This window comes from Vigna unguiculata, chromosome 11, assembly GCF_004118075.2.
Source record: "Vigna unguiculata cultivar IT97K-499-35 chromosome 11, ASM411807v1, whole genome shotgun sequence".
Classification (NCBI taxonomy): Eukaryota; Viridiplantae; Streptophyta; class Magnoliopsida; order Fabales; family Fabaceae; genus Vigna; species Vigna unguiculata.
Genome location: NC_040289.1, coordinates 24710711 through 24728438, shown reverse-complemented (window position 1 = coordinate 24728438; position 17728 = coordinate 24710711). Strand labels below are relative to the sequence as shown.

General features: G+C 34.6%; 2 protein-coding genes across 3 annotated transcripts; both read right to left on the bottom strand.

Annotated features, from left to right (window-relative positions):
- Positions 1 to 2202: 2202 nt before the first annotated feature.
- On the bottom strand, positions 2203 to 15439 carry LOC114169377 (disease resistance protein RPP4-like). Of its 2 annotated transcripts, XM_028054517.1 has the most exons (5): positions 14442 to 15439; positions 14067 to 14339; positions 13277 to 13808; positions 2876 to 3114; positions 2203 to 2797 (listed from the first exon to the last, which is right to left on the bottom strand). In XM_028054517.1, the coding sequence occupies exons 1-5, from the start codon at positions 15375 to 15377 to the stop codon at positions 2228 to 2230; spliced, it is 2550 nt and encodes an 849-aa protein (XP_027910318.1). In that variant the 5' UTR covers positions 15378 to 15439; the 3' UTR covers positions 2203 to 2227. The 2 variants fall into 2 exon arrangements, with proteins under 2 accessions (XP_027910318.1, XP_027910317.1); XM_028054516.1 differs by lacking the exons at positions 2203 to 2797; positions 2876 to 3114 and adding an exon at positions 12340 to 12959 and having other exon boundaries at positions 13038 to 13808.
- A 195-nt stretch (positions 15440 to 15634) lies between these two features.
- LOC114169379 (TMV resistance protein N-like) lies at positions 15635 to 16189 on the bottom strand. Its single transcript, XM_028054518.1, has one exon. It carries the CDS (start codon positions 16140 to 16142, stop codon positions 15645 to 15647), a length of 498 nt encoding a protein of 165 aa, XP_027910319.1. The 5' UTR covers positions 16143 to 16189; the 3' UTR covers positions 15635 to 15644.
- Between the last annotated feature and the right edge of the window lie 1539 nt (positions 16190 to 17728).

The window sequence follows — 17728 nt, the reverse complement described above, 5'->3', positions numbered from 1 at the left end:
TGGAAGAAGATGCAGAATTACAGAAGATCATAAAAGGGCTGAAAGAGAATCCTGGGAAGCAGGGGCAGTATACTTTAGAACATGGAAGACTTCATCATAAAGGCAGGCTCGTGCTATCAGCCAACTCTGCTTGGATTCCAAGACTGCTGGCTGAATACCATACCACATCTACAGGAGGTCACTCAGGGGTGTTCAGAACTTACAGGAGGATAAGCCAATCACTATACTGGATTGGAATGAAGAAGATGGTAACAGATTTTGTGGCTGCTTGTTTGGTGTGTCAACAACACAAGTACCTAGCATCTTCACCACAAGGGTTGCTACAACCTTTACCCATACCCAATGCAGTATGGGAGGACATTAGTTTGGACTTCATTGTCAGGCTACCAAAATCCAATGGGTATGATTCAGTCTTGGTGGTGGTGGATAGACTAAGTAAATATGGGCATTTCATACCAATTAAACATCCTTATTCAGCCAAGAGCATAGCAGAGGTGTTTGCCAAAGAAATAGTGAGACTACATGGGATTCCTGCATCTATTGTTAGTGACAGAGACCCTACATTTTTAAGTCTCTTCTGGAAGGAGTTATTCAGAATGCAGGGAACACAGTTAAACATGAGCACTGCGTACCATCCTGAGTCAGATGGCCAAACTGAAGTCTTAAATAGAACCTTAGAAACATACTTGAGATGCTTTAGCTCAGAACAACCCAAATCTTGGTCTCACTTTCTCTCATGGGCAGAATACTGGTATAACACCAGTTTTCACGGGGCAGCCCAAAAATCCCCTTTTGAAATAGTTTATGGCAGACCACCTCCTTCCATCAGCAGATTTATTCCAGGAGAAACCATTGTGGAAGCAGTAGCACAAGATCTCATGACCAGAGATGAAGCTTTGAGCCAACTCAAGTTCCACCTCGCAAGAGCCCAAGAGCATATGACGAAATATGCGAATAAACACAGGAAACAATCCTCCATCCAAGTAGGGGACTGGGTTTTTCTGAAAATTCGCCCCCATAGACAGGTCTCAATGCCCACCAGACTGCACCCAAAGCTATCTGCTAGATATTATGGTCCTTTTCTAGTGCTGAAACAGGTAGGTCCAGTAGCCTTTGGATTACAACTTCCAGAAACTGCCAGGATCCACCCAGTATTTCATGTTTCACAATTAAAAAAAGCAGTAGGCACTCATCAAGTTGAGAAAGACCTGCCAGAAGGTTTGCAAGGCAGGACCTCTAATTGGTTCCCAGAGAAGATATTGGATAACAGATGGGGACCTATACCAGGGAAGGAAGATGCAAGACCGCAAGTCTTAATTCAGTGGAAGGATAAAGGGGTAGAAACAGCTACTTGGGAAGACGTCACAACTATCCAACAGCAGTTCCCTGACTTCAACCTTGAGGACAAGGTTGCTCAGCCAGAGGGGAGTAATGATAGAATATTAAAGGTGTATGTGAGAAGAAATAAGAACTGAGTTAGTTAGTTAGTTAGTCTGTTAGTAGGTTGTTTGGGAATGAAAGTTTGTTTTAGGAAAAGTATAAATAAGAAGGGGGGTAGTGTTGTAAAAGGGGGTATTCGTTTTGTTTTTGTAAGTGTAAACAGGAGTCATAACAGATCCTGTGAGGGGGGAATTGTTGTCTTTCCCTGGACGCATTCTTTGAGAGAATAATAAAAGTCTATTTCTGTTTCTTTCTGTGTTGGTGTGAGTGAGTTCTGCCCGAGTAGCTTGGGTTTCTAGCTCTAAGAAACCTAACATCCTGTCAAGGTTATGAAGGTAAATTTGTAATATATTAATACACATATAATTCTTGTAAATTTTTAAATACCTATTATATCTCGAAAAGGAAATTATCAATTTAATATACATAATTTCTGATATTTAGTTTTTCCGTTTTAACTTTTGATAACATTTCTATTTTCACACCGTTGAAAATTGTAAAAGAAATACCAACTAGTCACCTGGTAAACCGATTTGAGTTAGATTACCTCGGATATTTTATGCAAAAAAATGGCTATTAGATACTTGAATTTTAATATATCAGATAGAAACCTTCATTTTGTAATTAAAAAAAATCCAAAGGAAAAAACAAAGCAGAGTTGAATGAATAACAATTATGACCTTCATAATACGTGTATTAAATTTTACCTGATTTAGAAGAAATTATTTGATGGAATGGTGGTTTAGAAGAAATTTGTAGGCTGAAGGCTTTCGAAGGCTCTCCATGGTTAATCGCGTGTTAGAAGTTTCCTCTTTGGAGATGAGGAATTTGTGCTGAAAAACATGTTTGAGTTGAATTGTTGAAGATCCTCCTTAAATACCCAACGATACCCGCACTTCTTCACGACAATTCGTAAACCTTTAGGATGATGAATTAAAGTTCCAAATTCAGTTTGATAGAGATCATGCATGGTATTTGGAGGTGTGCTTAGAAGATGAATGAATTGTTGTCGAGAGTAAAACACCTTAACCAAGTGATCTAATCCAACTGTCACCAGATCTTTCTTAAAATATATTGGAACTCCTATATACACTCTTCGCTTGGAATTATTGACACCGAACGAAAAAGTAGATAAATGATCATCATCTCTTTCACCCAGATTCATAGGATCTTGGTGTGTGACAAATAGAACACAAATGGCAACACCTATCCAATTTGGGTCATCTATAACATCAGATGGGTCCATACTTATTGATGTACTTGCACTTTGTTTATTGAACCACTTTGGAATTTCACTTCCAGGAATAACAATTTCCATTTCAATCCGAGCAGAGGAAATAGTAGGTTGGAAGAAAACCTGTTTAAATCAAATTCAGTATACATAAGCAGTGTAAACAGAAAAAGTGAGAATCAAATGAAAGAATGGAGTTGTCACCTGAAGATTTTGCGTCATCCAAGAAAAAACCATGCTATAACAGTGTTCCATATCACTTAACTTGGTGCAATCAAAAATGTATAATCCCAACCCATAGTATCCGCCAATATTTTTTTGTTTTATTGTTGGAAGCTCGGGCAAATATTTCAGCTGCTTGCAGTATTCCAAGTACAAACGTTCAAGATTAGAAAGTTGCTTGATGGTGCTTGGTAGTGTCACAAATTTGTTTCCCCCCAGATTTATTGGGTGGTAATCAAATTTGGAGTTTTGGAAACGATTTAGTTGACATGCATTCTCGTGTCCGCCTTGTGGGAATTTGTGGGATGGGTGGAATAGGAAAGACGACACTTGCAACTGCATTGTTTAGTAAAAATTTTGCTCAATATAATGCTTATTGTTACATTGATGATTTAAGCAAAATTTATTTTAATTTTGGAGCAACAAGTGCACAAAAACAACTACTTTGTGGTTTCCCTAAGGGAGAACCTTGTGTGGTTTTGCTCTTTGCACCGCACTCCCCCCCAACCATCTTAGATTGGTAAGAAACCTCAATCTCAATCTTATGAATATAACATGTTATATAAAAGTATCCTAACTTATTTCCTTTATCATAGTTAAATTGTTGGACATAACATGTTATTAGGGAGATCAACGACTAAGACAAAATGTCTTGCATGATGTTCCCTCCAGGTTTGATATTTCTATCCATATATTTATAATTGTTTGATTTGATTTTCTTCCTTAATTAATTTTAATGTTGTTGATATAATGTAGTGTAATAGACAAACTGACTCATATGAGTGTGGTTACTATATAATGCAATGGATGACAACCATTATGCGTGGTCATATTACAACTAATTGGGAAACGGTAATATATATTTGAATTAAAACAATTACTTTGCAATATACTAAAGTTTGATATACTAAAGTTGTCTTTTTATATACTAACTTAAGTTAATGTCTTATTTTGCAGACATTCAAGAGTCATGTGCCAATTCCTGTGAAGTCCATAAAGTTTGGTAGGATAACATGTGCAAAATTCATAATTCAAATTTACATAGTATTGATTAGGATATATGTATTTGGATTGTGGATATTCCAATTCTCTTTTAAATGTTTTTGGATTGTGGATGTTTGAGAAAATATTTTGTTCTGGTTTGTGCTGGTCTGTCAAAAAAATTTGCAGGTTTAAATGTGAGAATCACAATAAAACAAAAAAATTATTTAAAAAAAATAGTAGAATAGACCTTGGTTCTTACCCAGATCAAAGCAAAAAGGGGGTATATGGCCTCGGTTCTTACCATAACTTAGGCCAAAGGCTCTGCAAAATTTTTAATTAAACAAATATATTGTGAACCTATGGCTTCGGTTCTCGCTAACCCAAGGTAGAAAAGCCCCTCTATGGCTCCAGTCCCTTTGCAACCGAGGCAGAAAAGTGTCTCTATGGCCTCGGGTGATAATCGAGGACAAAAGGCACCCCCTTTTGGCCTAATCCCAATATGTCTCGGTTCTAAAATCGATGCAGAATGACGAAAATAACCAGAGCCAAAAGCCCTTACTACACTGGTACATGCATCTTTTATACATACTTCATCTAGTCTCATAATGTGTAATGATATATCATCTTTTTCTATTCCACTCTTTTACAGCACAATTTGTCTACGACAGTATCTTAAACCTACAACCATAGTTATCAAACTCATGAATTAACTCGTTAATTTGGACGATTTTATGTGTTCACTTAATGCTTCCTAGTTAACTCGGAAGCAAACTCAATTTGGAGTAGATCGTGGGATCAAAGGTGGAATTGGATTTGGTCGAATCCACAAGTTTGCTTCTGATTTGGCGAGTTTGACGAGATTTTTTTTTTCTCTAAATGAAATCCTTTACCATATTAGGGTTTTAGACTTGGTATCTTTTGTCATGGTTTTTGCTTCCTTGGTCTCTTGCAAATCCATCTCATTGTCGCTTTGTCTCTGTCACTAGTTTGGTGTCAAAGTTGCTCACGATTTGTCATTGTCTGGCTTTGCACCGTAGTCGCCCAAGGTCATTGTCACCTATTATCGTCGTTACTCACCATTAGATCTATGGTTTATTCTTTCGATCTTCATGTGTTGCCCTCCTGCTGTTGCCCTCCTGCTGTCCTGCTGCGGCTTGTTAGGGTAGTGACCCTTGGAGGTGACATTTGAGTTTAGGGTTTTTGCTGACCATCTAGGTCTTAAATTCAAAGCTTTTGGATTTCAAAATGTAGACACTTTTTGTATTATATTAAATATGTTAAATATAATTAATTAAAATTATTATAAAAAATAGTTAGGAACATATAATTTTGTTTTAAATATATACAAATTATTTCTAATATTATATAATAAAGTATTATAATTTTTATAAAATTTTAATATTTATTTATCTAAAGTAAATTCTTAAGACTTTACAATCCGGATTTACAATTTGAATTTATCATAGTCCCACAAGTTTACCTAGCTTCTCAAGTTTAACATTGTCCTCAACCACACAACGCCTAATAGAACGTTTGTAAGGTGCAAATACAAATTGCACCTAGTATATACTGTTTGTGATTGCTCCCAACCTCTACTACTCTTAGCATCTACTACGCTCACCCATACTAAGTATTTTCCATATTCTTTCACAAGCAATATTGAAACTAAAATAATAGCAAAGAAGGCAAAACTAAAAGTACTAAGTGAGTGAATGATGAAATTTAAGATCATGAAATTTCCAGCTGTTTTTAATCATGATTTGAGTCCTTCCGTAGAGTCGCTGCAACTGACAACAGTCCAATAGGATAAATAAGTTCAGCCAAAAATGAGAATCTTGTTAGCTCAAGAACAAGTACAATTTAACAGATTTTATTTTTATGTTAGGTTACACTATTCCAAATGCTAAGGTATTCGCTCTCATAGTATTTTGTGGTTGTGAAAGGAATAGTTGAAAGATAGAGAAAATGTGTAGACAGTAGAGTGTGAAAGTAGTAATTGTATTAGATGTTGTGTTAGTAGTTCTTGATGTTAAAACTGGTAGGATACATGGGTATTTATAAACCAATAAATTATTCTAGAAACGCTTAACTAGAACTTGTACAAATAATTTTAGATTTTTCTACGTTGTAAAATGTTCTTGACTTTTCTTCTTATCCTAAGCTTTTCTCCAATTTTTTAGAAATTTCATTACATTTCAACAATTTTATCTTAGATTTTTCTATATTGTTCTAGAATTTGTATTATATTCTAACAGGCTCATTGTCCTTAAAATGTGTAGATGAGTGGTGATAGTGCCGGCCTGGCCTGAAAATAGAAAGGGTTCTGTAACCACATTTAGTCATTCATTTTCTCTGAAACCTTGAGTCTTTCTTTCTCATTGGGAAATAACTTTAGAAAAAATCTTCAACATTTATATATGTTTTTTTGTATTTTTTTCATGTCAAAATTTGTATTAACCTCGTATAGTTTGAGATGAAATATGAATGTGTTTTGTTTGGATACAAATGTCAAGAGTAGGACATGGATGACCATTCAAATTATCTGTATGTCATCACAAAATGTTCTTGTGGAAGGCGATTGTACTAAACATGTACCAACAAATAGATAATAATATTAATATATACCTTAGCAAGGTTATCAAGGTAAATTTGCAATTTATAAATACACGTATAATTCTTGTAAATTTCTAAATAACTCTAGCAATTCTAAGAGGAGATCATCAAGGTAATGTACATAAAATCTGACATTTATTTTTTCCGTTTTACCTTCGGTTAACATTTCAAATGTCACACCTTTGAAAATTGTAAACTAAATACGAAATAGTCACTTAGTAAACTGAAATAAGGAGTTAGATTACCTCGGCATTTTCATGAAAAAATTGGGTCACTTCTAGAATCTTAAACTTTCATATATCAGATAGAAACCTTGAAACCTTGGTTGTCTTTAGAACGGAAGCAATAAGGGCCAAATATGTCTCGGATCTAAAAACGAAGTGAAATGGTCAAAATAATGGCAGTGAAAATCCTTTTCTGCGATGGTGTTCATTAACTCATGTTCGTGCGGTGATGTTGTTGCTGCGCGGTACATGTTTGATGAAATTCATATGTTGAATGCAGTACGTGTTTGTTGTCTATTACATGTTCTTCACACTTCCTATCATTATTATCTTTCAATTTCTTGTTCTTTAGTTTATACCTTGGTAAACAATAATTAGCGTTGCTGATTTTGAGAAAGGCTGATCAATGTTGCCTTTGGTCAAAATAATAGGTTGCAAAATAATAGTGTCGCAGTATTTTAAAAATAATAACACACTCAGCAAGAATTTCAACTACGTCTTCCAGTTATTTTGAGTTGTACGCGTTTTGGCATTTTGTTTTATAAAACATTTGACTCTGACTGATACCTTCAGAGTACTATCCTATACGCACGTTAATCTTCTTTAGCAGGCGAGTTTTCACCTTCTGCAATGGCTTGCAACAAAATTCAACGCAACTCTTCATCACGCACTAAGAATTTTGATGTTATTTGTTAGCTTTAGAGGTGAAGATACCCGTAACGGTTTCACAAATCATCTTTTTCCAGCTCTTCAAAGAAAAGGAGTTGTTGCCTTCAGAGATGACTACACAATCCAGAAAGGGGAGTTCTTGGAGTCTGAGTTCTTGCACGCAATTGAAGGATCACGCGTTTTCATTGTTGTCTTCTCAAAGGACTATACATCATCCACATGGTGCATGAAAGAGCTTACAAAAATCGTTGGTTGGGTTCAACAAACAGGGCGAAGTTTGCTCCCTATCTTCTATGATGTCGATCCTTCTGAGGTTCGAAAACAGAGTGGAGAGTTTGAAAAAGTTTTTGCTGAACACGAACAAAGATTCAAAAATGACATTGAAATGATAAAAACATGGAGGGCAGCTCTCAAAACAAGTTGCGATCGTTGTGGGTGGGATCTGAAAAATAAGTAAGTACAAATAGCCATATTTTTATGTTATAAATTCTATATTATTTTTGAAAGTCTTAATTAAACTCTCAGAGATGTTTGAACTTTGGCCAAATAGGCAACAATATGAAGAAATTGAAAACGTTGTTGAAAAGGTAATCGACATATTGGGTGGTAATCAAATTTGGAGTTTTGGAAACGATTTAGTTGACATGCATTCTCGTGTCCGCCTTGTGGGAATTTGTGGGATGGGTGGAATAGGAAAGACGACACTTGCAACTGCATTGTTTAGTAAAAATTTTGCTCAATATAATGCTTATTGTTACATTGATGATTTAAGCAAAATTTATTTTAATTTTGGAGCAACAAGTGCACAAAAACAACTACTTTGTCAAGTTTTAAATCAACGAAATATGGAGATACACGATGTTTCCGTGGAACTATGTTGATGAAAACTAGGCTATGTCACTTAAAGACCCTTGTTGTTCTTGATAATGTTGATGAAGTTGAACAATTATAGAAAATTGGGTTTGCATCCTAAATATTTAGGTGCAAGGAGTAGACTCTTCAAAATTTCTAGAGATTGTTGTATCTTAAAAAATTACGGAGTAACCCTTACAACAACATTTATTTAGCTATATTTATTAAAAATGTTAATGTAAATATAATATATTTACATTTTCTTAAAATTTTTACTATAAAAAAATATTAATATTAATATTGTAACACTTTTTAAAAATGTCACTGTACATAATTACACTGTTTTCTATTTTTAGTAACATTTGTGTAACCATAATATTGCAACATGTTTTGAAAATGTTGCTGTAAATAAATAAATATACTGTATAATATAATTTTACCAGAATTATCAAAAATTAATTAAATATAAAATAATAATAACGCATGCTAAGACATAATTAAAAAAATTAGTTATTTTTAATTTATTTTCGAAAACTAAACTTTAATCAATAAAAACAATCGAAAAAGAAACTAACTTTTTAGTTTTTAATGATTGTATTATTAAAAAATTGATTTTTTTTATCTTTATTCTCATGTACGCATGCTTGTTGATTTTCCATTAACTAAAATTAGTAAAACCATTTTTTTTTTCTTTAGGGATGATTCACCATTTTCGGACAACATTCCCTTCTTCCTCTCCACCACTTTGCTTCCATCTCCGATGAAGTCTGCACGCATCGTTCGCTGCAGTCACAACACATCACCAAAACCGACGTCAGTGCCAATAGTCGCCAGCACCTCCAGCCATCACCGTCAGTGATGCTGCTAGAGATGTCCCCGACAGCAACACAATTTCTCGTCTTCTTCCCCTTCCCTCGAGATCGTGTCTGAGGCTTTTCTTCTTCCTCAATTTCAAACTTTCGTTTCTATTCATGGACCGGCCACAAGAGACTTTCTTGTTGTTTAGGTTCGTTTGTATGAATTTATTTTATTGCTTTTTGTTAATATTTTGGGGTTTAGGTTTTATTTTGTATGAATTGATTTTATTGTTTAGGTTCTCTCTACAAAACTCGCAAAAGTTAATAAAATATGTATTCAATGCCTTCATTGCCTCTCGAATTGAGTTACATTACATCAAACCTGTTTTTCTTGGAGTTAACTAATTACACTTGTTTGTGATTTTTACGTGTTGCTGAAAGTTTATTGTTCGCTTTAAAAATGTCAGATTGGATATCATCCTGATTTTGAACGCTCAAGGTGTTTGTTCATTGTTCGACAGGATGGTCACGTGGTTGATTTTTCATATTGGAAATGTATAAAGGGCTTGAACAGAACACTATAAGAATGCGCGATTTTAACGTCGAAATTATGGTGTTGGATCAGTAGGACGCAAAATACGATGGTCAGACCCACTCAAAACCGATGGTAACCAAAAAATTATTTAGAAACAAAAATTATCTATTCGTAAAAATGAAGAAAAAAATATTAATTTTAGATTCTCGTCGGTTCGTCGGTTTGGCCGATGCAAATCAACCAATCAGTTGCGTCGTATGGCCCACGCATAACAAATTAAATTGTTTACATCGGCTAGCCCACATATACACTGCTAAGATAAAAAAAAATAATTAAACTTTAAGTTAAAGTATAAGGGAAAAACATCAGATTTCACTTTTCCCCCTTCCACTTTCCCCTTCCCTCGAGTCAGCCTCGACATTTCCCTCCTTCTCTGTGGCGTGCGTTTTCTTCCATGAGTGGCGAAACTCCATCGAGGCAAGTGGGCGACAAGAACAATACTCCAATGAGGCTAGCTTCTTCAAAGACGCCACCTGCTGCGAGGAGGCGAGGTTCTGTTACGACGCGAGCTGCTCTCATAAGACGAATGTCGTGACGAGCGTGGAGGCTTCAGCGAGAGAGGGTGCGACGACGAGTTTCCTTCACCTTGCAACTTCTCTTTAGCAACACAACCAGCAACTCTTTTCTCTGCCACAAAGGGTAGATTTTTCAAGCATCTAGGTTAGTGATTGTATCCTGTTGATTGAACTTTACTACATTGTTGATTGAATTCCTATTGATTGAGTAATTTTTTGGTTATGAGATCCAAATTAGGTTTTTAGAATAAGCTTTTTAGGTGGACTTGTCTTCTTTGGATTTTAGACTTGTAGATTTTTGTGTGACTGTAATTTGATCTAATTAAAGTCACAATTTACTTAATTTTGTGTTTGCAATTTCGCTTCTAAATGAATCAAATGATATCATGAATTGCTGGATTGTTTGAAATGTGTCTGGATGCAGGTTTTGCTATTATTGGATGCAGATTTTGCGATGTGCCTGGAAACAAACATTTGCGTGGGCTAAGCCCACGCTAATAATTATAGGGAAAATTGTTTGCGTCGGCTAAACCCACGCAAAACCCTTTGTTTTAGATATTTTATTTTAATCATTCGTGGGCATGGCCTACGCATAGGGAATCATTCGTGGGCTTAGCCCATGCAAAATTTTGAAAAATTTTCAGGTGTTTGTGGGCTTGACCCACACATACGAACTTATTATTATATTTTTTTATGTGTTTTCGTCGGTTGAGCCGACGATAAACAAGCAGCAAATATTCGTCTCCATTTGGCCGACGCAAATGAGCTTTACATCCAGAAAAAGAGCATGGTCCATGTTGCCGTCGCTAGTGGCGTCCGATTTTGGCCGACGAAAAAAGCCTAAATTCTTGTAGTGGAAAGAACTATCCATTATATGCACACACTTTCATATTGGAATATGGTCAAGGTGAAGTTGGACTTGTGTTTTTTTTTTTCCTTTTCTAAGGTAATAGGTTTGCATTGCAACACCAAAATGACACTTAAATGTTTAGGTGGAATAATGGTGAAACCATTATCAACTATGTCAGGGATGTCATCGATTAAATTTTCCTTTGGAATAAGCCATCCCTATGGTATGACAAGGTAGATAGAAAGCAAGCTCAAGGAGTACCAGAGATCAGTCCCTGGGAAAGAAAATTATAGCAGACAGGAGTAACTAAAATGACTAGGTGAGTGCATGAAGAACTTTAAGATCATGAAATGACAGCAATTTTTAATCATTAATAAGTAAAAACTAAAAGATTCAAAAAATCATATTTCTAATGTAGGTAATCATAAATGTAATAATTTAATTAATGTGGAACATTAGTATTTATATTTAACCAACTATGTGAACAAATTCCTCTAGCTAAGGATTCGTATCCAAAGTGGCCAATGAAACAGATCATAGATGGGGGACTTTCAGAGTTAATGTTATTGTACTCTGCCATACTTCTTGGAGACTGAGAATTGAATACATGAGTTATTAATTTCCCTACAACCTCGAGTCTTTCATTCTCATTGGAAAATAACTTCAAAGAAGATCTTTAGCAATTATATTCAGTCTTTTGTTCATGTTCTTTATCATAAAACTCTTAGTGGTCAGTTTGCTTTGCCTTAAATTATTGATTTTTTTTAAGTGTATGTACATGTCAAAATTCGTAGATGAAAATTTGGGTTGTCTATGAATGTGTTTTGGTTGGATATAGGTATGGATGACCATTCAAATCATTTGTATGTGTCTTTCTAACATTTTCTTGAAGAAGGTTATTGTGGCTTAGCAATATATCCTTTGTCAAGGTTATGAAGGTAAATTTGTAATATATTAATACACATATAATTCTTGTAAATTTTTAAATACCTATTATATCTCGAAAACGAAATTATCAATTTAATATACATAATTTCTGATATTTACTTTTTCCGTTTCAACTTTTGATAACATTTCTATTTTCACACCGTTGAAAATTGTAAAAGAAATACCAACTAGTCACCTGGTAAACCGATTTGAGTTAGATTACCTCGGATATTTCATGCAAAAAAATGGATCACTATTAGATACTTGAATTTTAATATATCAGATAGAAACCTTCATTTTGTAATTAAAAAAAAATCCAAAGGAAAAAACAAAGCAGAGTTGAATGAATAACAATTATGACCTTCATAATACGTGTATTAAATTTTACCTGAAAAGGGTTAAAACTTATTTGATGGAATGGTGGTTTAGAAGAAATTTCTAGGCTGAAGGCTTTCGAAGGCTCTCCATGGTTAATCGCTTGTTAGAAGTTTCCTCTTTCGAGATGAGGAATTTGTGCTGAAAAACATGTTTGAGTTGAATTGTTGAAGATCCTCCTTAAATACCCAACGATACCCGCACTTCTTCACGACAATTCGTAAACCTTTAGGATGATGAATAAAAGTTCCAAATTCAGTTTGATAGAGATCATGCATGGTATTTGGAGGTGTGCTTAGAAGATGAATGAATTGTTGTCGAGAGTAAAACACCGTAACCAAGTGATCTAATCCAACTGTCACTAGATCTTTCTTAAAATATATTGGAACTCCTATATACCATCTTCGCTTGGAATTATTGACACCGAACCAAAGATTAGATAAATGATCATCATCTCTTTCACCCAGATTCATAGGATCTTGGAGTGTGACAAATAGAACACAAATGGCAACACCTATCCAATTTGGGTCATCTATAACATCAGATGGGTCCATACTTATTGATGTACTTGCACTTTGTTTATTGAACCACTTTGGAATTTCACTTCCAGGAATAACAATTTCCATTTCAATCCGAGCAGAGGAAATAGTAGGTTGGAAGAAAACCTGTTTAAATCAAATTCAGTATACATAAGCAGTGTAAACAGAAAAAGTGAGAATCAAATGAAAGAATGGAGTTGTCACCTGAAGATTTTGCGTCATCCAAGAAAAAACCATGCTATAACAGTGTTCCATATCACTTAACTTGGTGCAATCAAAAATGTATAATCCCAACCCATAGTATCCGCCAATATTTTTTTGTTTTATTGTTGGAAGCTCGGGCAAATATTTCAGCTGCTTGCAGTATTCCAAGTACAAACGTTCAAGATTAGAAAGTTGCTTGATGGTGCTTGGTAGTGTCACAAATTTGTTTCCCCCCAGATTTAGTCCTACTAAAGAATGTAAGTTCCCAATTTCATCTGGGATTCGAAGTAGATTGCAGAAGCTTATATCAAGATAAACCAAACATGGGACAGAAGACAAAGACAATACCAAACCAAGTGAATCTTCAGGTTTTGGAGGGTAGAGAAAATTGAAAGGCAACATTAGAAGTTTGTATACAGAGGATGTTGGGAATTGAATGGCATTTGTAATTTTAACAATTTCCTCCAAATGTTTTGTGTCCCTTGGCTCCATTAACATCTTACTATTAAGTAATTTTGAACAACCAGAGAGATATAAGCCCGAAAGAGAACTGATCCCAAAAAGCATATTCAGGTTAAGGACAAGATTTTTACAATTTTTCAAATTCAAACATCGAAGTTCTCTTAGAATACCAATGGATGGATGGATCTCGACTAGTTGTATACATCCTTCAAGATCAAGACTCTCAAGACGTGGAACCTCACTTAAGTCTGGCACCGCAATAAGATATTTGGAGTGACTCATATCCAGCATTGTCAGATTAGGCAGAAACTAAAAGAGAAACAAGTAAGGAAAATTTTAGTTTTCCATTAAAAAGCTAAAAAAGACAACCTTAATTTATTTTATTTTATTTGTGCAACTAGGAGACTAAATGAAAAATAAAAAAGTTAAGCTCTCCCGCTTTTTGTATCAGATCGTTTAAATTAAAACAAAATTTGATCGTCTAAAAGAAAGTTAAGAAAATATGACATAGAGCATTTTTCAGTTTATTGGAGACAAAGAATTCCAAGAACCAACAATATATAGTACCTTTTTGCCTTCCCATAATTTCTTGATATTGCTATGAGGCAGGATCAGTTCTACAAGTTGATCTGGATGGAAATTTGATGGCAAAGACATCAAAGGAAAGTGATTCCATTGTAGATATCTCAATTCATTAGAAATGCAATCCAGAGTTCCAGAACAGTTCACATTCTCTAGAATCAGCAACTCCAGTTGATTCATTTTTGAGAGTGCATCCACATCTTCTAGAAACTCTTTTTCGCTCTGATGAATAACTATAGCTTCAACATTTTCGGTTTCCTAAAGTATTTTATAAAGGAAAAATTCATTATATTTTTTTGATAATTCATAAATTACTAAAGAACGACAAGCTTAAAATCTATATTAGAAAATTTTTCTTACCTTATTTATTTTCATAACTTTTTGGAGATCCTTGTAGTTCCATAACCTGTTCCACTTTCTTGGTTCTTTTGGTGCTTTTTCTCGGACGATACTCTTACCCAACTCTTTCAACAAGTCATGCATTTCAATCTCCCCATCTTGACAACTTATTAGTGATTTCTCGATCAAAACTTTCATACCAATGTCAGGATAAAATTGGCGATACTCTAGAAGTCTCTTCACTCTTGTCTCATAAGAGTAGTTATTCCTATTGGAGAAGAAACAAGCAATATCTAGAAATATTTCTTTCTCTAGATTCTCCAATGCATCATAACTTATTCTCAACACATCCATGATATGTTTGCTTGGATTTTCTTTCATTCTAGCCAATGCATTTCTCCATTCACTAACATCTCGATCGTGTAAAAGTGAGCCCAATACTTTAATTGCCAACGGAAGACCATTGGCATACTGCAGAACATCTAATGTCAACTCTTCATGTTCTCTCCCAATATCGTTAGATTTGAAAGCTTTTTTGCAAAATAATTGAAGAGCTTCAATTTTATCCAACAGTTGAACGTCGTAAACTTCCTTTACTCCGTAACTTTGTAAGATGCAACGATCTCTAGAAATTATGATGAGTCTACTCCCTGCACCTAGATATTCAGGACGCAAACCCAATTTCTCTAAATGTTCAACTTCGTCAACGTTATCGAGAACAAGAAGCGTCTTTAAGCGACATAGCCTACTTTTCATCAACATTGTTCCACGGGAAACATTATGTATCTCCATATTTCCTTGATTTAGAGCTTGACAAAGAAGTTGCTTTTGAGCACTTGTTGCTCCAAAATTAAAATAAATTTTGCTTAAATCATCAATGTAACAACAAGCATCGTATTGAGGAGAGATTTTATTAAACAATGCAGTTGCAAGTGTCGTTTTCCCTATTCCACCCATCCCACAAATTCCCACAAGCCGTCTTCCAATTCCCTATTAAACAAAACGTCTTCCAATTGCTTAACACGAGAATGCATATCAACTAAATCATCTCCAAAACTCCAAATTTGATTACGACCCAATATGTCGATTACCTTTTCAACAACGTTTTCAATTTCTTCAGATTGTTTCCTATTTGGCCAATGTTCAACCGTCACTTATAGTTTAGTTAATAGTTTGAAAAACAAAATAGAATATATAACATATAAAATATGGTTATGTGTATACTTACTTGTTTTGCACATCCCACCCAGAACGATCGCAACTTGCTTTGAGAGCTTCCCTCCATTTTTCTACCATTTCCAAGTCATCTTTGAACCTTTCTTCGTGTTCTGCAAAAGCTTTTGCAAACTTGCCACTCTGTTTTCGGACCTCAGAAGGACCGACATCATAGAAAATAGGGAGCATACTTCTTCGACCTGTTTCTTCAACCAAATCGACGATCTTTGTAAGCTCTTTCATGCACCATGTGGATGATGCATAGTCCTTTGAGAAAACAACAATGAAAACGCGTGATCCTTCGATTGCTTGCAAGAGCTCAGACTCCAAAAAGCCCCCTTTCTCGATGGTTTGGTCATCTCTGAAGGCAACAACTCCTTTTCTTTGAAGAGCGGCAAAAAGATGATCTGTGAAACCGTTACGAGTATCTTCTCCTCTAAAGCTAACAAACACATCAAAATTCTTAGTCTGTGAGGAAGAGCAGCGTTGAATTTTGTTGGAAGCCATTGCAGAAGGTGAAAACTCGCCTGCGAAAGAAGATTAATGCGCATATAGGATAGTGCTCTCGAGGTATCGGTCAAAGTCAAGTCTTTATAAAACAAATGATAAAACGCGTGGAAATAAAAATCAATGGAAAAAAGTATATTAAGGTGGAGGAGTGGTAAAGAAAACGTGTTTGTTTTTTCTTTATTGTGGTTACATAAAGAAAAAAATAATATGTATTATTTTGTAATGATTTAAAAGATTTCAATTAGATGGTGGTGTTGAAGTGGACATTTATCTATTAATAATATTGAAACATATTTTCAAGGAGGCTGAAAGACATATAAATTATTGCAATTATCAGAGAAAAATGTTGTTTTGTTTCTTGTTACTCTATATTGTTGCCCATTTGTTCCATGAACAATTAATTTGCCTTTGTTCAATGCATATCACTGCCACAAAAAATCCATAGATGAAAAAAATATGTCTTTTTTTTCAGAGCTTGTTTTACTATCAAGCTAAGAAAATATGCAATTATAAAAATATTAAAAGACCTTAATGAATCACTCGTCAACTGCAATAATAAATCACTTGTCAGCTGCAATAATTTCCTAACAACCAATTCGAAGAACTCCACCCGCCCTCTTATTCTCGTTATCACTATGGTGCTAACCAAGCTTGTTCCAACATCTATACTTTTATCTTTAATTTTTTTTTTATCAAAGTGCAACTTAATTTTAAAATTTACAAAATAAATAAAATTAGATTTTATGTCATGATGTCTATCTTTTATTATGATAATAACTATATCAGTATTTAATGTATTAGGTTATCATAAAAATTGACGCGTATTTAAAGTAATAATAATGTTAAATATTATTATTATTATTATTATTATTATTATTATTATTATTAATATTGTAATATTGTTTTACAATAACAATCGTCAATGATGTTATTATAATAATTTTGAATATTAGTACTATTATAATTTATATTGTTAATAAAAATATTAGTGCACCTAGTACGGCTGTTAAGCTCAATTATACGTTCCAAGATACTCTTAGATTTAGTATTCTCGTATTAACGATAATTATGACAAATTTCAGTAGTTGAATTACATTATAATATTCTTTAATGTCACATATTTAGAGAATACTTGATATAAGAGGTATGTTGGCTAAATAGGGGTGTGAAATGGGTCTGGCCCACAGGCTGGCACACCAACTCGCAACAAAAAAGGTGGGTCGGGTAATGTTTTCTAGCCCACCAACCTAGTTGAACTCGGCCCACTAATATGCCGGGCTTAAACATGGGTCAATCTATCCCCAATCGATCAACCCGATTCATGTTACTTTTCTTATTCCTGCATTCACCCTCTGCCACAACAAAACACAGATAGCACAAGGTGAAACCCTTCTCCCCTCTCACTTTGAAACCCTTATTCTCTTTAACTTTGTCGTTCTCCAAAATAATTCCCCAAACTAACCCCTATAACTATCAGATTTTAGCAACCTCGCAAAAGCCTTAGCTCCAAAACCCTAGTCGTAACCCCTCCGCCACCCTCATTTCCCTTTGAAGTTCAAACATCCCTTTTGCACTACCCTCAC